This window comes from Tenrec ecaudatus, chromosome 4 (assembly GCF_050624435.1).
Source record: "Tenrec ecaudatus isolate mTenEca1 chromosome 4, mTenEca1.hap1, whole genome shotgun sequence".
Lineage (NCBI taxonomy): Eukaryota > Metazoa > Chordata > Mammalia > Afrosoricida > Tenrecidae > Tenrec > Tenrec ecaudatus.
Window position 1 is genome coordinate 22,344,008 of NC_134533.1, and position 24,341 is coordinate 22,368,348.

The window sequence follows — 24,341 nt, forward strand, 5'->3', positions numbered from 1 at the left end:
CATACCACCAATTCCAATTATTTTTTCATTATCATTTTATTAGGGGATCATACAACTCATCACAAACCATACATACATCAATTGTGTAAAGCACATTTGTGCATTCATTGCCCTCATCATTCTCAAAACATTTGCTCTCCACCTAAATCCCTGGCATCAACTGATCATTTTTCCCCTCCCTCCCCACTCACCACTCCCTCATGAAACCTTGATGATATTTAAATTGTTATTATGTCATAATCTTGCCCTGCCTGACATCTCCCTTCACCCACTTTTCTGTTGCCCATCCCCCAGGGAGGAGGTTATAAGAAGATCCTTGAAATCAGTTTCCCTTTTCTACCCCATCTTCCCACCATCCTCCCAGTATCGGCATTCACACCAATGGTCCTGAAGGGATCACCCACCATGGATTCCCTGAGTTTCCAGTTCCTATATGTACTAGTGTGCATCCTCTGGTCTACCCAAATTTGTAAGGCAGATTGGGATAATGATAGCGTGGGGTAGGAAGCATTTAGGAACTAGGGGAAAGTTGTATGTTTTATTGTTTCTACATCACACACTGAATGGCTCATCTCCTTCCGAGAACCTTCTGTAAGGGGATGTCCAGTGATCTACAAATAGGCTTTGGGTCTCTACTCAACACTCTGCCCCCTCATTCACAATGATATGATTTGTTGTACTAATGATGCCTGATACCTAATCCCTTCGACAACTTGTGATCACACAGGCTGGTGTGCTTCTTCCATGTGGGCTTTGTTGCTTCTGAGCTAGAAGGCAGCTTGTTTACCTTCAAGCCTTTAAGATTACAGACACTACATCTTGATAGCCGGGCACCATCAGCTTTCTTCGCCACATTTGCTTATACACCAGTTTGTATAATTCCTATTATTAATATATGCTTAATCTGTTTCGTTTGGTTTTAGAAATGCCTCGCTAGTTAATGAAAACCCAGAAGTAATTACTACTTTGAGCTTTACTCAAGCCGATCATTATGGTTGACTTTATTTTAAAAGGACATCTCTTCCTCAGTCATGTTTTCAGTGCCTACCAGCCTATGACATGCATATTCTGTCACTGTATATGAGAATAACCTGCCTCTATTCATTAGGCCTTCAAGATCTGACAATACTTCCATGCTGTCCATAAGATTGTCAATGGCTAATTCCTCAGAAGAGGAAAGCCTATTCCTTCATCACTGGCGGTTCTTTCTCTGAAAATTTTGTTCACTTTGGATGACCCTGTTAGTATTTAAAATACCAGTGACATAGCTTCCAGCAACACACAAGGCACCTCAGTATGACAAACTTACAAACAAGCTCGCTGCCTAGTCAGCTCATTTTTAACTAGAGTAATGGATAGTAGAGAAATATCCCTGGGGCTAGAAAGTTCTGAAATGAAAAGTTTTTTGTCTTTCCCCTTTGAAAATTGAGCAACTGAGACTAGTACTGTCAAGTCCACAAATTGGAAAGAAGAAAATTGTGTTTTTTAGGCGGAAAATGGGTAGCATCAAGAATGTACAGATGGGGAAACTAAGACAAGAATTTCTCACCACAACAACAAAAAGAACCTTCTCCAAGATCTGATGCCCTCAATTTGGATTTCTATACTCCTAAACTCTGAGAACATGAAATGTTGGTCATTGAAGCTATGTCTGGGGAAGCTGTGTCACTAGTACTACAAATAGCAATCAAGTTCCTCGAGGTAAAACTGGTTTCAGAAGAGCTTTCAGCAGACTTTGAAGAACTAATTGATTTCTTCTGAGGATTTAACCACTGAAAACCTGAGGAACAGCAGAGAACCATGGTCAAGTATACTGAAAACTTTACGATAGCAATGGAGCATTGTCACAGGTAGTACCAGAAAATGATCACAGGAGATCAAAAGGCACTAAAAATATAACTGAAGAAGAGCTGCCTTCTCAAAGTAGCGTAGACCGTAAAGAAATGGATAAAGTAGAGCCTTTGGTATCTTCATTTGCTGATGGAGCAAGACTCAAAATGAGAAGAAAATATGCAATAATATGACTTTTATTGGGCACAATCAATAATAATATTAATATGAACAATAATAGTAAAGATATATAAATCTAGGAAAATTGGAAGTCATCAAAAATGTAATGGAACGAATAAAGTCCATATTCTAGGAATTAGTGAGCTAAAATGAATTGACATTGACCATTTTGCACATACCATATGGTTTACAATTCTAGGAATGACAAAGTCAACAGAACTGGCTATGTGTTCATTGTAAAAAAGGATATTTCAATCTCTATCTTAAATTACAATGTTGTTTGTATAGGATAATATATATATGTATATAAGGAACTCCAGATGATAATTTTATTGTTCAAATTTACAAAAATATAGCTAGTGAAAAAGAAATTGAAGAATTTTACCAATGTCTTCTATCTAAAATTGATATATGTAAACAAGATGCAATGATAATTATTGGTAATTGGAATGAGGAAGTTAGAAGCAAAAAGACAGAACAGTAGTTTAAAAATATGGCCTTGGGAATAGAAATTAAACCGCAGATACCATGATATAATTTGGCATGCCCAATAATTTCTTCATTGTAAATCCTTTTTTTTTTTAATCATTATAGTGGGGGCTCTTACACCTCTTATCACAATCCATATACACAACCATTGTGTCTAGCACGTTTGTATATGTGTCCATCGTAATTTTTCAAACATGCTCTTTCTACTTGAGCCCTTGGTATCAGTTTATTTTTCCCTCCTATACCCCACCCTCCCTTCCGCATGAACCCCTGAAAATTTATAAAGTATTGTGTTTTTTTCCCTATATTCAACCGCCTGCTGTATCCCAGCACCCATATTTTTGTTGCAACCTCCCTGGGAGGAGATTATGTGCAAATTGTTGTGATCAGTTCTCCCTCTCTCCCCCCACTTTCTCCTTGCCCTGCCGGTATTACTACCCTTATTATTTGTCCGGGGGTAGGGAAGGTATCTGTCCTGGATTCCTTGGGTTGTGAGCTCTTATCTGTATCATTGTAAATTCTCTGTTCTAGCTGGATTTGTAAGAACTGGGGTCAAGAGAGTGGTGGAAGGGGGAGCATTAAAAAACTAGAGAAAAGTTGTATGCTATACTGTACCCTGACTGGCTCATCTCTTCCTCATGACCTTCAGTGAGAGGATGCCCAATTGTCTACAGATTGTATTTGAGTCTCCACTCTGTTCTCCCCAACATCCCCATCACGTTGATATGATTTTTTGTTCTGGCTCTTTGATGCCTGATAACTGATCCCATTGATACCTCATGATCACACAATCTGGTGTGCTTATTCCATGTGGGATTTGTTGCTTTTCAGCTAGATAGCCACCTGTTTATGGGCAACATCAGCTTTCTTCAACGACATTTTCGTATGTACTCATTTGTCTTCAGTGATCATGTCGTGAAGGTGAGCATCACAGAATGCCGAGTTATTAAAACTAGTACTCTCGAATCAAGAGAGTACTTGACTGGAGGCCCGAATCCCCATCTGCTACCTTAATACTTAACAAATAAGTATATGTACATAAATCTATTTCCCTGTCATTACATCAGAATATGTAACTGAAAACAAGTTAATGAAAGTCAAAATATGGCTTGAGTATATCCCATCTAAAATTTGAGGACATCTCAAGGTATATTTGACTTGCTGAATGCTAATTGCAGAATACCTGATGAACTGAGGGATAACATGAACATCATGTATGAAAAAAACAAAATGTCATTTAAAAATAAGAGAATATTCAAGAGAATGTTAGAAAGACTTAAATTTGCTTTTGAATGTTGATTAGCTAAAGCAAATGGGAAAAATTATGAAGGAAAAGCTGAATAGAAAATTTCAAAGTGTGATTTAGGAAGACACAGTATTACAATGAAATGTGCAAAACCTTAGAGTTAGAAAGCAAAGGGGAAGAGCACATTCAGCATATACCACGTGGGGAAAAAAAAGAAAAATTGAAAACTTCAATATGGAAAATATTTCAAAATATTCTATGGACAAGATATTGAATTACACAAAAAGAATCAAAACAGGATAGAAGAAATGCATTGAAGCAATGTATATAGAAGAAGTGGTCAAGAGTCAAACATTGCAAAGGGTAGCATATTATCAAAAACCCATGGTACTGAAGATTTAATGAATTTGAATTCAATATATCAAGACTATTGAAGTGCCATAGATTGTCAGAGAATAAACAAATAGGGCTTTGAATAAGGACATACAGAATGCTCTTAAGAAGTAAGGATATGGCAACTTCACCTCACATATTTTAGACATTTTATCAGGAGACACCAGCCTCAAGACATAATGTTTGGTAAAGTAGAAGATCAGCCAAAGAAGGAGGAGGACCATCAGAGAGATGCAATGAACAATTGGCTGCAACACCAGGCTCAAACATAACAACAATGGTGAAGCTGCAACAGGACTGGCAGTGTTTCCTTCCGTTATGCATAACGTTGCTAAAAGACAATAAACATTTTTCTAGTATGCAGTGGTTTTAGCCAAGATGCATCTGATGTCAGCAATGACATTCCTCCTTCCACATCCTCTATTGAAACTTGAAATTCCAGAAGCTCTGTTGAGACACCTATCTTTATAATGGGCACAGATTCTTACTCGTGATGAGCCTATATAGAGTTTTTGAGGCTGAAAGTTCCACTGGAATAGATAAACTCAACTCTCCGCTTGAAGCGCCTACTGGGTTTGGACCATTGTCCTTGTGTTTAGAAGTCCCCACGACGCTTACCTGATGGTGCATCTAGGACTCCTTTTTACCATATCTAAGTCCTCATCATTCTTTCTTTGTAGGACAGATCAACACACCTAACTACTTCTGCATGGCTTTGAACCACTAAGTTTGCATTAGCAATCAAGCACAAACAGTGCTGCTAGAAATCTTGATTGAAAAGATACATAGCCACAAAGCATAAAATGAGGGTCTGCTTTCAATGTGGGAGGCAGTTGATGCATTCATGAGTTTTATATCAACCAATCTTTGGTATGTGTGAAACCTGCCATAAATTCCCCCATAGCCCACCATAAACAAAAATGCCACAAAATCTCAGGATATTTAGACGCAAAACTTGAAGGCAGACAATTCTATTCTTAATACATAATATTTATATCACTCATGCTTTCAGAGAAACCTCCATCATTTGAACTGACATGTATCAATTCATCAACACTTCCTACTGTGGGTTTCCCAAAACCACAATGAGCAGCACAACCTTATAAAGAATGTTTCCAAGTTACTCTACCAAGGATCATCCCAAATATTGGCAGAAATATACCTTTAAACCAAGCTCAACTATATTTCAAAACTGACCTCTAAGGATTTCCCAGCTGGGAGTACCTAAAAGACTTTGGCTGATACTGTTGCAAAGATTTCAACAGGGCCAATTACTAATTCTCAGGTGATTTGAGAGGTCATTGCCTTACCAAACCTTGCACCGCGTAACCATCTATTAAAGCATCTCTCCAAAATTAATGAACAACGATAGTAAAGAAGGGCTTGTGAGCGTGGGCAGCAGCAGAGCCACAGATGAGCAAGCCCAAGATTTGTTTTGGAGACACTGCTTCTAAGCTTAGTGTGTTTCTCTGGAAACCAAATCAGAAGGAAGGTTTCAATTGGGAATAAAAGGAATTCTCTCCAAACTGCTGATGGACTTTTAGGAGATCAAAGCGTGGCACTGTTGATGTGAGGGAGTAATGTCCAACCAATTCAACTTGATTAGATCTCCGTAATAGCTTTTCCAGATTTGAAAATCTTTGCCTACTTTTCAAGGTTTTTAATTTGTGTGGAATACAGTTCTAAGAGATATGAAATATATGTTTATACAATTCACTTGTACATCCATGAGAATCAAAGAAAGTGAATAGAAAATAAATTCTGATCATGGGAATATATTATGAAAATTGGTAACAAAAATACATTAAAACGTCCAAGACATCTATCTAAAAATATAAGAGAAAATGGCTCTCACTTTTTAGAGTTCAATTTGAAATTTGTTCCTAGAAATGCATTTATTCCAAGCTCATGTAGTCTGTTTGCAGATATATTTCAAATACCCGGAGGGGAAGAGATCAATGAATGGGATCCACCTAAAATATGAGGAATCCACGAGCAACTAGACCAAGGTCAGTGATCATTAAATCTTTTTCTTTCAAAATTTTAAGTACACTAACTTAATTTAGTCCATTTATTTCCACTAAAATAGTCTTTGTAATAAAACTCTGTGACTTGTAGGTTAGTATTTTTCTCTGAAAATCAAGTTGAACACAAAGGCATGAAATTATTTTCTGAGGATTTCACTGCATTTGATTAGAGATTTACATGAGTAATGATAGCATTCACAGTCATCACTCTGTGCCCTGCCTGTAGCAGCTGCCTGGTCCTTACTAAGATCTAAAGAGAGAGATTTGCTGAAGAAAGGAAAAAATGAAAAAATGATTGGCCTCCGTAGAAGAGCTGAAGCCCAGGTATCAATGGATGCCCAGTCTGTGATGTCAAGTCCAGACCCTCTTCAGAACCATTGAAGCCATTTTTATAACAGTTTTTGTCAATATTATGTCTCATCAGTAGACTGCATCCGTTAATTTCAGCTAGTAATGGTTAGACATTTCTTTGACCTTTTCCTAACTCCCAAATTGGTTCATCGAATTAATCGGGAATAATTAATTGCCGAATCACAAAAGCCATAGACTGAAAAAAATGACTCAAGAACTAAGCTGTCCTGGAAACTCAAGCTGTTTCCCTCTTCTTTATGGAGCTGAGTGGTCATGGATTCTACATTTTCTGACCATAACATTGTTTTTCACACCATCAAAATTTGTTAGGGACTTTTCCTGCTTTATAACCGATTATCATTGATGCTACTGTTTTCTCATTCTTATAATTTAACAATAACTGTTCAGCTGATGCATTCCAATGTAGTTTAGCATTTTATTGACATATATGATATATGTTATACAATTCAGGAGTTCAAGTATATGAGAGAAATTTCCAAATTAACATCACAATCCATTTTAGGACATTTGATCTTTCTTTTACTCATTATTATGAACTCACCCTCTCTTGCCATGCCCCTAGGAAAGTGTTCTTCCAGTTACTGCCTCTGTAGATTTACCTGCCCAAGATTACATGCACAGGAATACATACTAAAAAGAACAGCAACAAGGACACAATAAAACCAAGAAGACACTCACTAGAAAAGGAAGCCGAAAACAATAGGAACTGGAATAAATTTGAAATGGCCAAATGGGACATCAAATGACAAGGTACACATTTCAATCCAGACATCTACAGGAATCCACCCTACAATGCACTCTGACTGATAGCAAGGAGATTCACAAGCCCAGTCCATTGTCAGGGAGTCCTCGCCAGAAGCTTGATCCTCATGGAGGCCCTGCAAATGGATTTTGACCTTCCACTATCATCCATATGATTCTGCACAAGTGGATGATCAGAATTCAAATTCTAATACTCTTCCATCCTCCAGATTTGGATCTTATTATTTACAGTCCTTGGATCACACAGACTGGTGTGCTTCTTCCACGTAGACCTACCTGGTGGCTCATTTAGATGGTTGGTTGTGTTAACACAAGCCTTTAATACCTCAGATGCTATGCTTTCTGATAGACAGTGCCCACAAATTATTAAGGGAAAGCACTTTATTATATTTTATGCTTTTCAGGGATTGAGAAGGAAGGGGAGGGGAGAGTACATTTTTTTACAGTACTTCATAAAAATAACATGTACTCCTTTTTGAAAATCCCATGTATACATCATTCCCCCAAATAAAAATATCATCATCTAGTCTTGTATATGTTCCATATTTACTCTATGTAGCAATGAAACTTCACGTTTATCTTAATTAATTATATTTCTCCCAAAAGTAAAAAAGTATATTATCCTAAATTTCTGTCTTGATAATTAGAAACTCATGATTCATTCGATTTTATGTTTAAATTGTAAATGTGGAAGGAGATCTAATACAGAGCATGACTCTGCATACATGGTAAAAGACCCATTGCATGCAAAATAGGGAGCTAGCAAATGTTGTGAACATTTCACAGGACATCACACCATTTACATGACTACCTCTTAAGGTGAACAGCTGAGAAGACTGAGAGTAAATTAAAAGACTATGTTGAGCCAGGTAACACATGCAAGGACACAATTAATAAGACATTTCTTACCAGGCAAGGTTTTTGAATATAGAGGGATGGATATTTATAGCTTTTGACAGCTTGATGGGTGTTCAAAAGAATTGCCACACATTTTGAAAGAAAAATGAAATCTCGCTCTGCACCTCTGTCTTTATCAGACATGCCTGTGCATTCATCTGACGGACAGGAAGAATGAGTTACACACCACAGCTGATAGTGTTACAGCACTTCTGAAAGTTTATATCTCACTCACAGCTGACTTTTGTGTTCCTAAACCTATGACTATTCATGCTAAAGGACAAGCACAATTTCGAAAATAATAAGCGCTGATGAAATGTGCCACAAAATGAGAAAGTCAAGCTTAAAATCGGACTCTCCGAGACAGAGGGGGAGTTTGGAAGCCAGCCATAAATTTATGATAACACCTGACTCTTATTGAGATGTTTTTTCAATTATTACTACTGTGTGATGAACAAAAAACAAATCTCTTCTCTTCTTCTTTATAACTCTCAATTACAGGGACCAGGGCTGAAGAGACGATGGCATGTGTGGCAATTGAATAAAATATGATCATTCACAAATACTGTGCTCTATTCGGATGGGCCCCATTCTCCCTACTCAAGCTGAACTCCTTACCAGGATGAACAATGTTACGGAATTCGTGCTGCTGGGTCTGACTCAGAATCCAGAACTTCAGAAACTCTTGTTTCCCATGTGTTTAATCACCTATTTGGTGACGCTGGCAGGAAACCTGCTCATCTCGGTCACTATCTTCATCACCCCAGCCTTAGGTTCTCCCATGTACTTTTTTCTGTCCTGCTTGTCCATTATCGATGGCTTCTACTCTTCCTCCATAGCCCCAAAGATGATCTTTGACTTAATCTCTGAGAAAAACGCCATCTCCTTCCAGGGCTGCATGACTCAGCTCTTTGCGGAGCATTTCTTTGCTGCAGCTGAGATCATCTTGTTAATTGCAATGGCCTGTGACCGCTATGTGGCCATCTGTAAGCCCCTGCACTACACGACCATCATGAGTAGACCCCTGTGTAATTTCCTGGTGGGAATGGCGGGGGTTTTGGGGTTTATTCATGGAGGGATCCAGCTTCTGTTCGTGGTCCAGTTACCATTTTGTGGTCCCAATATCATTAACCATTTCATGTGTGATTTAATACCACTCCTAGAGCTGGCCTGCACCGACACGCACACTTTGGGGCCCCTGATTGCTGCGAATAGTGGGTCGCTGTGTTTACTCATTTTTTCGATGCTGGTTGCTTCCTATGTGGTCATCCTGCGCTCCCTACGGAGCTACAGCTCTGAAGGGCGCCGCAAAGCCCTCTCAACATGTGCCTCTCATGTCACTGTTGTTATCTTATTCTTCGTTCCTTGTTCATTCCTGTACTTAAGACCCATGACCTCCTTCCCTGCTGACAAAGCAGTGAATGTATTTTGTACCCTAATCACTCCGATGTTAAACCCGCTAATCTATACCCTAAGAAATGCAGAAGTGAAAAATGCCATGAGGAATCTCTGGGGTAAAATCATGAAAAGCAGTGATAAATAAATCATGTGAGTGATTTATTTAAACAAATCGTTTTTAGACCATCTCAATCAATGTTCTATAGCAGCCCATGTATTATAGGCAGGGCTAATATAGCTACCAGACACACTACTAGAGTGCTCAATACTTTTCCAGATCCCAATATTTCAATGGTAAAGGTATCTATGGAAGAAAAAGTATGTAGTGTAGGGTCTACAGACATGATAATGTGGCATTGATTATATGTAAAATGCATCCATACAAATATTCTTGAATAATTTTATACCTACTACTAGGAGAGTGTTTTATTTTTAAACAGAAAATATAGTTTGCATGGAAGGAGTTGAAAATAGATTGTAGAGAGTCTTCAACAAGCTCTTTCATCAAAATATATGTTTTTATTTTATTTCCTTGCCTGAATTTGAGAGACATATGTGTTTTCCCACAACAGAAGAAGATTATGTCTTGGACAGCATAATCCCAAGAAGGACATATTTGTATGCAAAGATACTTTTCAAAATGTTTGCTATTACATGAGCTACCACCCTCTATGGCTTTGTTTAGCTTATGTGTTGTTATGATGTTGGAATCTGGGCCACCAGTACTTCACACACCTACAGGGTCACCGTGATAGCCAGGATTCAAAAAAACTTCTAGGTTAAGACAAAGAATGACAGAAAGCCTGCTATTCAAATTCCAAAAATCAGTCAATGAAAACGCTGTATCACAACAGAATATTGGTTGATATAATGCTGGAAGATATACCCCCGCCCCACCACCAATTGAACAGAAAGCTCTCCAAACTTTGCAAAGTGGTCAGAAAAATCAACGTGAGCTCAACAACACACATGAAGATGGTACAGCACCAGGCAAGGATTGCCTCTGTTGTCCATGGGATCTCCATCAATCAGAGACACCCTCGCAGTAATGACAAGGACAATTCACAAGGATTCTGAAAACACCCATCGCCTGGCCTCCGGGAACTGGGGGGAGGGCCCATCACTAATGGACAACTCTGGGATTAAAATGGTCTGTAACATTTCTGCACACACAAATGAGCATAATAGAAAGAAGGACTATAAAATGCTTTAAGCTGACTTAATTTTAAAAGTCCACTTGCTAATGGTGGATCCTGTCCTGTTCTGGTGCTCTGCAAGCATGAGAAGGTTATGGCCAGGGTGCGGGTCCAAGAGACCTATCTATACAAAGTTTGGGTTTGCTAAACAAAAATCAGAAAGTTGTTTGCACTAGGAAATTGATAACCAGACATTCAACAATCACATGATACTGGAATGTCTCATGGTCTTGGGGCTTTGGGTTGAGTCCGATCTCAGAGCTCATACCTTTTACAAACAGGTTCTTTGTAAACAGCAGACTTTGTGGAGCTGTGAAGTCTAGATGATCCTTCAAACTTAACCAAACCTCCTGAGTCGTCTTGAAACAGAACTTTAGCTTAACTCGTGAAAAAGGTCTGCCTTTAGCATTCTACTCTTAAGAGCTATCTGTAAAGGACCAAGTTGACAGCAGTAACTTGAAAGATCAGATAGGAAGTTGAAGGGCAATGAATTTGTTAGTGAGGATATGCAGGGAACCACTCATAGGAGGAATGTGAGAATGTTGCACTCACAATTGAAGAATGTAATCAATGTCTATTTAGCACGTGTAGAAACTGTTGGATTGGTGTATGTTTTGTTTTGTTTTGCATATTCTCAGCAACAATAAAATCATATCCAAAACAGACGCTTTGCCATAATTCCCTATAAACATCTAGCTTCATATATGTAAGCAATTTTAAGCTTTAAAAAATTGAATTTACCGTTTGAAACTCTAGTTGTAATTCCTAAGAAGAAATCAATGTGAAACAATATTTGTTGTATGATTCTCCAATAAAATGATTTTAAAAAGCAAACAATATTTCTTAAATGTTTTTTTTAAAAGTAAAAAATGATGGTGGTGGTGGTGACAGTAATGAATATTTATTGAGAATTTTTTCTGATTAAAATTCTGACCTTAGTATTTATATGGTTGGGAGATGGGGAATGCTGGCATTTTGTCCTTAGTTGATTTATTTAGTCTTCAAAATGCAACCAACATCTGTCTCAAATATTTCATTGTTTGAAATATTTCATTATTTGAAGATAACAGTGCCCCTAATATTAGAAGGGTATATGCATCAATAAAATATTAATGTTATGAGACTACTCCCCAACCTCATTTTTTAAATGAGGGGTTCAAGTAGCCATATCCTGTCAATAATCATAAACCCACCCTAATGTATACTCATGACCACATCTATGAAATCTGTTACAAAGTCATAAAGCCCTAAATGTACACATGGTACACATGTATAAAACTGTACATCTAATTTTTTCTGGACCTTGCCTTGGTGACTCTGGTCCTGGCTTTTTCCTTCTAGATCATCCAAAGGAAAGCTTTCCCTTTTCATTCCCATCCAATCTGTCTTTGTTTCTCAGTCTCCATGAATGAGACCTGTGCTGGTAGCAAATAGAAATCATTATAAACCCTTTGACTTAGCTTCTGTGGACAGTGCTGTGTATTCCTGTCACATTCAATTCTCAAAACAGTTCTATGAATTTGATACTTTAATTATTCCCATTCTTCACATTAGAACACCAGTGGTTTGAAAGAAAGCAGATATCCTCCTCAGTCTCTCCTTCTTCCTAGAAGTTGATCCAACATAGGATGGCGTGCTTTCTTCTGTATACCTCCTGTGCAAATGTGTAGAACCTGAGAAACTATATTTTTTCAACAATCAGGTAACAATGCACTGTCTTCACTGTGCCTAGATTTAACACTCAAGCTTCAGTGATTTTTTAAGATAATTTTAGGGGGAGCTGTTACTACTCTTATATTAATCCATATATCCACTGTATTGAGTATATTTGTTCATATGCTGCCATCATTCTATTATAGACATTTACTTTCTTTTTTCCGTCCCTCCCCAACCCTCACCCTGAAGACCCTTGATATATTATGTTGTGGTCACATTCACGAACTGCTTTGCTATTATGTGATTTGGAAAGCTTTAGGATGAGGACTGAAACCCATGGATGGAACAGGTGTTATTACATATGTATATAGGTCACTTCATTGTTAACATGTCTGTTCTCTGGGTCAAAGCATTAGCTGTAACTGTCATACAATGTTTAACTCCTCCAATAAGGACCAACTGTCACAATAGAGTAATTTTAAAAGTCATTCATGTGAAACATAAGGTAGCAACTCTAATAATTGTTACTTTCCAAGAAATGTAATAAGAACGCCCCAGAATAATGCAGCTGATAGGAGAATGGTGCATCTGGAAAACTAGTAAATGTCTTATACTTGTGTTAAGATTATGTCCCTGGATTGGGGTGCTTCTGTCACCAGAAAGGCTTTTTGAGGTTCCGCGTGTGGTAATAACATTTCCAGATTATGTGCTACAAAAGTTGTGTTGCTGTGTGGCTAGGAATGTCTCCTGCACAATGGAAATATTACAGGTCATTACTAAGACACTGCTTGAGACAGGAAGCTGCACAAAGCATGTCTGACACTCAAGCGTCGGTCTATTGGACAAAGGAAATCTCCAAAGTTTGACCAGACAACCTGGTTAAGACCATTTGGTCACTCTATTTATGTGACAACCCCCCTTTCCTCAAGTCTTATGTTCTTTAGGGCCATAAAATTTATGAGATATTAAATTATGCCAAAATGCCCATCTTTGTTTGCTCCTCACTCAAATTTTAGTTCCATAATAAAGAGCCAAGAGCCTCCAATAGAGGGATTGACACCATGACTGCCACAAAGGGCTCCAATGTAGCAATGAGGGTGCAAATGACCCAACCAGGCATGTGTCATTCTGCTGTGTGTGGCATCGCTATGATGAGCACTGAGTCAACAGCACGTGACTACGACCTGGTAACCACGAGGATCCTCGTGTCTACACTTCTGATAAGTAATAAGTGAACCACCGCTTTTCTTTCAGTTTGTTGCATTGTCATAGTGCGGTCACTTGTGTGTTGCTGAGATACTAGAAGCTATGTCACTGGTATTTCAAATGCCATCACAGTCACCCAAAATGAACCGACATAAACAGAGTGTCCAGACGAACAAAAGACTGCGCTGCTAGATTAACAAGGGATGGTCGGGCCACTTCTAAGGAGTTCACAAATGAAATGCATCTGATTATCAGCAGGACATTGTCAGATAAAAAGGAGAAGGTGAAGCACTTATGTTGGGAGGCACTCAAAATATGAGTGAGGAAGAGCTGCCTTCTCAAAGCCAAATCTCCTATAACGAAATGGGTAGAGTACTAACACCTTGAGGACCTTCATTTGCCAGTGGGGCATGTCTCCACATGAGAAAGAAACAGCTGCAAACATCTACTGATACTCAAAACTTGAAACATACAAAGTACGAATCTAGGAAAACCGGAATTCATGAAATGTGAAATGGAATGCATAAAAACAGATATTTTAGGTATCATGTAACTGAAGTGGACTGGTTTTTACCCATTTTGAATCAGAGTCGTATCGTTTATTACACCAGGAATGTTGCTTTGAAGACTACTGTGTGCCTGACCCCATCTGCGGAATTTTCAATTATGCCGCATGCATTTGAAAGTTAAGCACTGGATAAGGAAAGCCAAAGAAGAACTCGTGAATTTTAAAATATTGTACTGATGAAGAATGTTGAAAGTGTCATGGACTGTCAAAAGACCAAACACATTTTCTTGTTTATTGGTGGTTTGAGACTTCTGACCTTGCATTTAGCAGCCCCACAGGTAAGCACTGCATTACCCGGCATCCTTTAAAAATGAACCGCCTGCCATTAACAAAAACCAAACTCTTGTGTCAACGGTGTCTCCAGGTTGGTGTCACCCAGTGTCGTGCTGTCATTCTTCCTCTTCCTTCCCACCACCCCTGTCTTCTGGTTAGTAATCTAACAAGGAAGTGGCAGGTCTGGGCTTCACACCAGGCAGCCTGAGCTCCACCCTCTGGGTGCTACAACACCACACTGTCCTCTCACTTATATGCGTCTAGATTTCAATCCTTCCTCTGACATTTATTGTTGGTGGCACCGTCAGCAATGACAACCTTTCAAAGGCTCTCTTCCTTATCAGGAAAGGTGAGAGCAGTGCTAACTCCCCAGGAGTCTCTGGATGGCACAAATACTTAAGCACTCGGGTACTAACTAAAGCTAGATCGCAGGAATCCAGAAGTGCTTTGGAAGAAAGACTAAGTGATCTATTGACCAAAGCAAAATCAGCCAATGAAATTCTTATAGAACTTAATGGAACAGTTCCAATATGCATGACTTTCCCATGAGTTGGAACCTACTCAGTAGCAATCGCATCCCCACCCCCTTGAGACACAAAAAAGAGTAAATGCATCTATGATTTTGAAGCGTGTATGCTGAGCCTGGCATGTGGTTAATTTTCAGTAAATGTCATGTCAGAGTGATGGTCATTATCAACACCAGGGACAACAAAATATTCCTGTGGCTTAAAGAAGCAAGAATTTCAATGTATTTGTGCTGAAGTAGTAGGTATCGATAGGGGTATAAGTTTACTATAAATGATACTTTAATATTAATGCTCATCCACAACACAAGCCGTTGGAGAATATATGATCAATACTGAATGATATACATGCAATCAAATAATGAATGTTTACACCCAAAAATTCAGGAGAAAGACAGGGTTTTCTACTCCCATAAAGAGTTGGTCTCAGAAATTTATAGAAGCAGTTCGACTCTGTCCTATAAGGTAGCTATGAGTCGGCATGGATTCAACGGCAGTGAGTTTTTATGCCCATATTGGTTCCATTGGGTGGATTTCTGTTTTCTTTGTGTTGGTGTATAATCTGAACTGCAGGCAGTATCTTGTGCTAGTCAACAGTAAGTCCTTGATTCTCTTCAGTTTTAGCAAACAAGGTTATATCACCAACAGATTATTGACATTCATTATAGTGTCATGCATATAAATATATATGTTGATATTATTAGCTACCCAGAAGCCCTGGTGGTGTGGTGGTTACACGGAGTTGAACCACATGGTTGGCATTCAAAACCACCAGAGCTCCGACAGATAGAGACTGGGCTTTCCACTCCTGTAAACAGTTATAGCCTCAAAAGCCCACACGGGGTCGCTATGAGTCAGCGTTGACTCAATCGTAGCAGGAGTTATTATTAGCTATATTTGAGTCTGCCCTTCACTCATAAAAGCCTCATACACGATAACATCAATCTATTGTGCTTGATAGGGTTTTCATGGGATGATTTGCAGAAGAGTTCCCTAGTTTCTCTCATTTCTTTCTAGTTCATCTCCTTCTAGAAGCTCTACTGAAAATTGTGCAAGATCATAGCAACATGCAAAGCTCCAGTGACCAAAAAATGATGGCTGCAAATCCAATACATTTGTCAGGAATTGAACCTGACTTTCGCATTTGGAAGGTGAGAATTCTACCACCTAACCAACACTATCCTCCACATTTATATATAAATAATATGATTCAACAATTCACAAATGGTTATAGCTGTACATTTAAATAGAACTGAGAGAACTTCAAGCCACATTCTGAAAATGTAGAAGGAGGCAGATCATTGCTGCCAGAAGATGAGTATTAGCTGCAAGTGGAGAATCCCAGAAACATGTTTAACTCTGTTATTGACTATGAAAAGGCACTCAATTCTGTGGGTAATAAAAAGTTACAGGAAGCATTGCAAATCATGTGCATTATGAAACACTTAGTCTTTTCACACAGATGTTGTTGATCCAATTTCTGTATATTCCATCTGGTGAATTCCAAGTACATAGTCACCATAGGTGTTGTTGAAAAAGTGATTTGTGATGAAGTTGTTGGTCTTACAAAATTCTATCATGTGATCTCCAGCCTCATTTCTATCATCCAGATCACATTTTCCAACGACTGTCTCTCCCTCTTCTTTTCCAACTTTCGAAATACCAGTCACCCATAATTATCAATGAATCTTGATTGCATAGTGAACCTTAAGAGTTTCTGATTCAAAATGGCAATCACCAGTCCATCTCAGCTCAGTAATACATTGGATATCAATCTTTATGCATGCCACTTCATTTGTGACAACTTCTAATTTTCCTAAATTCATTCTTCATACCACCAATTCCAATTATTTTTTCATTATCATTTTATTAGGGGATCATACAATTCATCACAAACTATACATACATCAATTGTGTAAAGCACATTTGTGCATTCATTGCCCTCATCATTCTCAAAACATTTGCTCTCCACCTAAATCCCTGGCATCAACTGATCATTTTTCCCCTCCCTCCCCACTCACCACTCCCTCATGAAACCTTGATGATATTTAAATTGTTATTATGTCATAATCTTGCCCTGCCTGACATCTCCCTTCACCCACTTTTCTGTTGCCCATCCCCCAGGGAGGAGGTTATAAGAAGATCCTTGAAATCAGTTTCCCTTTTCTACCCCATCTTCCCACCATCCTCCCAGTATTGGCATTCACACCAATGGTCCTGAAGGGATCACCCACCATGGATTCCCTGAGTTTCCAGTTCCTATATGTACTAGTGTGCATCCTCTGGTCTACCCAAATTTGTAAGGCAGATTGGGATAATGATAGCGTGGGGTAGGAAGCATTTAGGAACTAGGGGAAAGTTGTATGTTTTATTGTTTCTACATCACACACTGAATGGCTCATCTCCTTCCGAGAACCTTCTGTAAGGGGATGTCCAGTGATCTACAAATAGGCTTTGGGTCTCTACTCAACACTCTGCCCCCTCATTCACAATGATATGATTTGTTGTACTAATGATGCCTGATACCTAATCCCTTCGACAACTTGTGATCACACAGGCTGGTGTGCTTCTTCCATGTGGGCTTTGTAGCTTCTGAGCTAGAAGGCAGCTTGTTTACCTTCAAGCCTTTAAGATCACAGACACTACATCTTGATAGCCGGGCACCATCAGCTTTCTTCGCCACATTTGCTTATACACCAGTTTGTATAATTCCTATTATTAATATATGCTTAATCTGTTTCGTTTGGTTTTAGAAATGCCTCGCTAGTTAATGGAAACCCAGAAGTAATTACTCCTTTGAGCTTTACTCAAGCCGATCATTATGGTTGACTTTATTTTAAAAGGACATCTCTTCCTCAGTCATGTTTTCAGTGCCTACCAGCCTATGACATGCATATTCTGTCACTGTATATGAGAATAACCTGCCTCTATTCATTAGGCCTTCAAGATCTGACAATACTTCCATGCTGTCCATAAGATTGTCAATGGCTAATTCCTAAGAAGAGGAAAGCCTATTTCTTCATCACTGGCGGTTCTTTCTCTGAAAGTTTTGTTCACTTTGGATGACCCTGTTAGTATGTAAAATACCAATGACATAGCTTCCAGCAACACACAAGCCACATCAGTACGACAAACTTACAGACAAGCTCGCTGACTAGTCATCTAATTTTTAACTAGAGTAATGGATAGTAGAGAAATATCCCTGGGGCTAGAAAGTTCTGAAATGAAAAGTTTTTTGTCTTTCCCCTTTGAAAATTGAGCAACTGAGACTAGTACTGTCAAGTCCACAAATTGGAAAGAAGAAAATTGTGTTTTTTAGGCGGAAAATGGGTAGCATCAAGGAATGTACAGATAGAGAAACTAAGCAAGAATTTCTCACCACAACAACAAAAAGAACCTTCTCCAAGATCTGATGCCCTCAATTTGGATTTCTATACTCCTAAACTCTGAGAACATGAAATGTTGGTCATTGAAGCTATGTCTGGGGAAGCTGTGTCACTAGTGCTACAAATAGCAATCAAGTTCCTCGAGGTAAAACTGGTTTCAGAAGAGCTTTCAGAGTATGAGCAGACTTTGAAGAACTAATTGATTTCTTCTGAGGAATTAACCACTGAAAACCTTAGGAACAGCAGAGAACCATCGTCAAGTATACTGAAAACTTTACGATAGCAATGGAGCATTGTCACAGGTAGTACCAGAAAATGGTCCCCGGAGATCAAAAGACACTAAAAATATAACTGAAGAAGAGCTGCCTTCTCAAAGTAGCGTAGACCGTAACGAAATGGATAAAGTAGAGCCTTTGGTATCTTCACTTGCTGATGGAGCAAGACCCAAAATGAGAAGAAAATATGCAATAATATGACTTTTATTGGACACAATCAATATTAATATTAATATGAACAATAATAGTAAAGATATATAAATCTAGGAAAATTGGAAGTCATCAAAAATGTAATGGAACAAGTAAAATCCATATTCTAGGAATTAGTGAGCTAAAATGGATTGACATTGACCATTTTGCACATACCATATGGTTTACAATTCTAGGAATGACAAAGTCAAGAGGACTGGCTATGTGTTCATTGTAAAAAAGGAAATTTCAATCTCTATCTTAAATTACAATGTTGTTGTATAGGATAATATATATATGTATATAAGGAACTCCAGATGATAATGTTATTGTTCAAATTTACAAAAATATAGCTAGTGAAAAAGAAATTGAAGAATTTTACCAATGTCTTCAATCTAAAATTGATATATGTAAACAAGATGCAATGATAATTATTGGTAATTGGAATGAGGAAGTTAGAAGCAAAAAGACAGAACAGTAGTTTAAAAATATGGCCTTGGGAATAGAAATTAAACCGCAGATACCATGATATAATTTGGCATGCCCAATGATTTCTTCATTGTAAATACTTTTTTTAAAAAATCATTATAGTGGGGGCTCTTACACCTCTTATCACAATCCATATACACAACCATTGTGTCTAGCACGTTTGTATATGTGTCCATCGTTATTTTTAAAACATGCTCTTTCTACTTGAGCCCTTGGTATCAGTTTATTTTTTCCCTCCTCTACCCCACCCTCCCTTCCGCATGAACCCCTGAAAATTTATAAAGTATTGTGTTTTTTTCCCTATATTCAACCGCCTGCTGTATCCCATCACCCATATTTTTGTTGCAACCTCCCTGGGAGGAGATTATGTGCAAATCGTTGTGATCAGTTCTCCCTCTCCCCCCCCCCCCACTTTCTCCTTGCCCTGCCGGTATTACTACCCTTATTATTTGTCCGGGGGTAGGGAGGGTATCTGTCCTGGATTCCTTGGGTTGTGAGCTCTTATCTGTATCATTGTAAATTCTCTGTTCTAGCTGGATTTGTAAGAACTGGGGTCAAGAGAGTGGTGGAAGAGGGAGCATTAAAAAACTAGGGAAAAGTTGTATGCTATACTGCACCCTGACTGGCTCATCTCTTCCTCATGACCTTCAGTGAGAGGATGCCCAATTGCCTACAGATTGTCTTTGAGTCTCCACTCTGCCCTCCCCTACACCCCCATTCACGTTGATATGATTTTTTGTTCTGGCTCTTTGATGCCTGATAACTGATCCCATTGATACCTCATGATCACACAATCTGGTGTGCTTATTCCATGTGGGATTTGTTGCTTTTCAGATAGACAGCCACCTGTTTATGGGCAACATCAACTTTCTTCACCGACATTTTCGTATGTACACATTTGTCTTCAGTGATCATGTCTTGAAGGTGAGTATCACAGAATGCCAAACTAGTACTCTCAAATCAAGGGAGTACTTGAGTGGAGGCCCGAATACCCATCTGCTACCTTAATACTTAACATATAAGTATATGTACATATATCTATTTCCCTGTCATTACATCAGAATACCTGTGTGTGAATACCTGTATTTAGACCACTATAAATGTCCTATGCCTCTTAGGCAAATACATTTTTCAACAACATAACTACTGACATGGAATTCACCCGACAAAATGCACGAGAATCAAATTGATTACGTCAGTGGAAAGAGATAATGAGGAACCTTAATACAGCACCCAAAATAAGGTCCAGGGTTGATTATGCAATAGATCATCAATTACGCAATGCCAGTTCAGCTTGAAGCTGAACAAACTGAAAACAAGGTAATGAAAGTCAAAATATGGCTTGAGTATATCCCATCTAAAATTTGAGGACATCCCAAGGTATATTTGACTTGCTGAATGCTAATTGCAGAATACCTGATGAACTGAGGGATAACATGAACATCATGCATGAAGAGAGCAAAATATCATTTAAAAATAACAGAATATTCAAGAGAATGTTAGAAAGGCTTAAATTTGCTTTTGAATGTTGATTAGCTAAAGCAAATGGGAAAAATTACGAAGAAAAAGCTGAATAGAAAATTTCAAAGTGTGATTTAAGAAGACACAGTATTACAATGAAATGTGCAAAACCTTAGAGTTAGAAAGCAAAGGGGAAGACCAAATTCAGCATATGCCACTCTGAAAAAAATGAGACAAATTTAAAACTTCAATATGGAAAATATTTCAAAATATTCTATGGACAAGATATTGAATTACACAAGAAGAATCTAAACAGGATAGAAGAAATGCACTGAAGCAATGTATATATAAGAAGTGGTCAACATTCAACCATTGCAAAGGGAGGATAATTATCAAAAAGGCATGGTACTGAAGATTTAATGCATTTGAATTCAATATTACAAGACTATTGAAGTGCCACAGATTGTCAGAGAATAAACAAATAGGGCTTGGAATAAGGATATCCAGAATGCTCTTAAGAAGTAAGGATATGGCAACTTCACCTCACAGATTTTAGACATTTTATCAGGAGACACCAGCCTCAAGACATAATGTTTGGTAAAGTAGATCAGCCAAAGAAGGAGGAGGACCATCAGAGAGATGCAATGAACAATTGGCTGCAACAGCAGCCTCAAACATAACAACAATGGTGAGGCTGGAACAGGACTGGCAGTGTTTCCTTCTATTATGCATAACGTTGCTAAAAGACAATAAACATTTTTCTAGTATGCAGTGGTTTTAGCCAAGATGCATCTGATGTCAGTAATGACATTCCTCCTTCCACATCCTCTATTGAAACTTGAACTTCCAGAAGCTCTGTTGGGCCACCTTTCTTTGTAATGGGCACAGATTCTTACTCGTGATGAGTCTTTATAGAGTTTTTGAGGCTGAAAGTTCCACTGGAATAGATAAACTCAACTCTCCGCTTGAAGCGCCTACTGGGTTTGGACCATTGTCCTTGTGTTTAGAAGTCCCCACGACGCTTACCTGATGGTGCATCTAGGACTCCTTTTTACCATATCTAAGTCCTCATCATTCCTTCTTTGTAGGACAGATCAACCCACCTATCTACTTCTGCATGGCTTTGAACCGCTAAGCTTTGCATTAGCAATCAAGCAAAAACAGTGCTGCTAGAAATCTTGATTGAAAAGATAAATATCCATAAAGCATAAAATGAGGGTCTGCTTTCAATCTGGGAGGCAGTTGATGCATTTATGAGTTTTATATCAACCAATCTTTGGTATGTGTGAAACCTGCCATAAATTCCCCCATAGCCCACCATAAACAAAAATGCCACAAAATCTTAGGATATTTAGACACAAAACTTGAAGGCAGACAATTCCATTCTTAATACATCTTATTTATATCACTCAAGCTTTCAGAGAGACCTCCATCATTTGAACTGACATGTATAAATTCATCTACACTTCCTACTGTGGGTTTCCCAAAACCACAATGAGCAGCACAACCTTATAAAGAATGTTTCCAAGTTACTCTACCAAGGATCATCCCAAATATTGGCAGAAATATACCTTTAACCCAAGTTCAACTATATTTCAAAACTGGCCTCTAAGGATTTCCCAGCTGGGAGTACCTAAAAGGCTTTGGCTGATACTGTTGCAAAGATTTCAACAGGGCCAATTACTAATTCTCAGGTGATTTGAGAGGTCATTGCCTTACCAAACCTTGCACCGCGTAACCATCTATTAAAGCATCTCTCCAAAATTAATGAACAACGATAGTAAAGAAGGGCTTGTGAGCGTGGGCAGCAGCAGAGCCACAGATGAGCAAGCCCAAGATTTGTTTTGGAGACACTGCTTCTAAGCTTAGTGTGTTTCTATGGAAACCAAATCAGAAGGAAGGTTTCAATTGGGAATAAAAGGAATTCTCTCCAAACTGCTGATGGACTTTTAGGAGATCAAATCGTGTCACAGTTGATGTGAGGAATAATGTCCAACAAACTCAACTTGATTAGATTTCCGTAATAGCTTTTCCAGATTTGAAAATCTTTGCCTCCTTTCAAGGTTATTAATTTGTATGGAAAACAGTTCGAAGAGATATGAAATATATGTGTATATGATTCATTTGTACATCCATGAGAATCAAAGAAAGTGAATAGAAAATAAATTCTGATCATGGGAATATATTATGAAAATTGGTAACAAAAATACACTAAAATGTCCAAGACATCTATCTAAAAATATAAGAGAAAATGGCTCTCACTTTTTATATTTTAATTTGAAATTTGTTCCTAGAAATGCTTTTATTCCAAGCTCATATAGTCTGTTTGCAGATATATTTCAAATACCTGGAGGGGAAGAGATCAATGAATGGGATCCACCTAAAATATGAGGAATCCACGAGCAACTAGACCAAGGTCAGTGATCATTAAATCTTTTTCTTTCAAAATTTTAAGTACACTAACTTAATTTAGTCCATTTATTTCCACTAAAATAGTCTTTGTAATAAAACTCAGTGACTTGTAGATTAGTATTTTTCTATGAAAATGAAGTTGAACACAATGGCATGAAATTATTTTCTGAGGATTTCACTGCATTTGATTAGAGATTTACATGAGTAATGATAGCATTCACAGTCATCACTCTGTGCCCTGCTTGTAGCAGCTGCCTGGTCCTTACTAAGATTTAAAGAGAGAGATTTGCTGAACAAAGGAGAAATGAAAAAATGATTGGCCTCCGTAGAAGAGCTGAAGCCCAGGTATCAATAGATGCCCAGTCTGTGATGTGAAGTCCAGACCCTCTTAAGAACCATTGAAGCCATTTTTATAACAGTTTTTGTCGATATTATGTCTCATCAGTAGACTGCATCCGTTAATTTCAGCTAGTAATGGTTAGACATTTCTTTGAGCTTTTCCTAACTCCCAAATTGGTTCATCTAATTAGTCAGGAATAATTAATTGCCGAATTACAAAAGCCATAGACTGAAAAAAATGACTCAAGAACTAAGCTGTCCTGGAAACTCAAGCTGTTTGCCTCTTCTTTATGGAGCTGAGTGGTCCAGGATTCTACATTTTCTGACCATAACATTGTTTTTCACACCATCAAAATTTGTTAGGGACTTTTCCTGCTTTATAACCGATTGTCATTGATGCTAATGTTTTCTCATTCTTACAATTTAACAATAACTGTTCAGCTGATGCATTCCAATGTAGTTTAGCACTTTATTGACATACATGATATATGTTATACAATTCAAGAGTTCAAGTATGAGAGAGATTTCCAAATTATCATCACAATGCATTTAAGACATTCTGTTCTTTCCTTTACTCGTTATTATGAACTCACCCTCTCTTGCCATGCCCCTAGGAAAGTGTTCTTCCAGTTACTGCCTCTGTAGATTTACCTACCCAAGATTCCATGCACAGGAATACATTCTAAAAACAACAGCAACAAAGGCACAATAAAACAGAGAAGACACTCACTAGAAAAGGAAGCCGAAAACAATAGGAACTGGAATAAATTTGA

General features: G+C 38.2%; 1 protein-coding gene across 2 annotated transcripts; it reads left to right on the forward strand.

The window, feature by feature from the left end:
* Positions 1-4,496: 4,496 nt before the first annotated feature.
* Positions 4,497-9,739, forward strand: LOC142446571 (olfactory receptor 4C45-like). Of its 2 annotated transcripts, XM_075548320.1 has the most exons (2): positions 4,497-4,504; positions 8,818-9,739. In XM_075548320.1, exons 1-2 carry the CDS (start codon positions 4,497-4,499, stop codon positions 9,737-9,739), a joined length of 930 nt encoding a protein of 309 aa, XP_075404435.1. The 2 variants fall into 2 exon arrangements, with proteins under 2 accessions (XP_075404435.1, XP_075404433.1); XM_075548318.1 differs by lacking the exon at positions 4,497-4,504 and having other exon boundaries at positions 8,777-9,739.
* Positions 9,740-24,341: the final 14,602 nt, after the last annotated feature.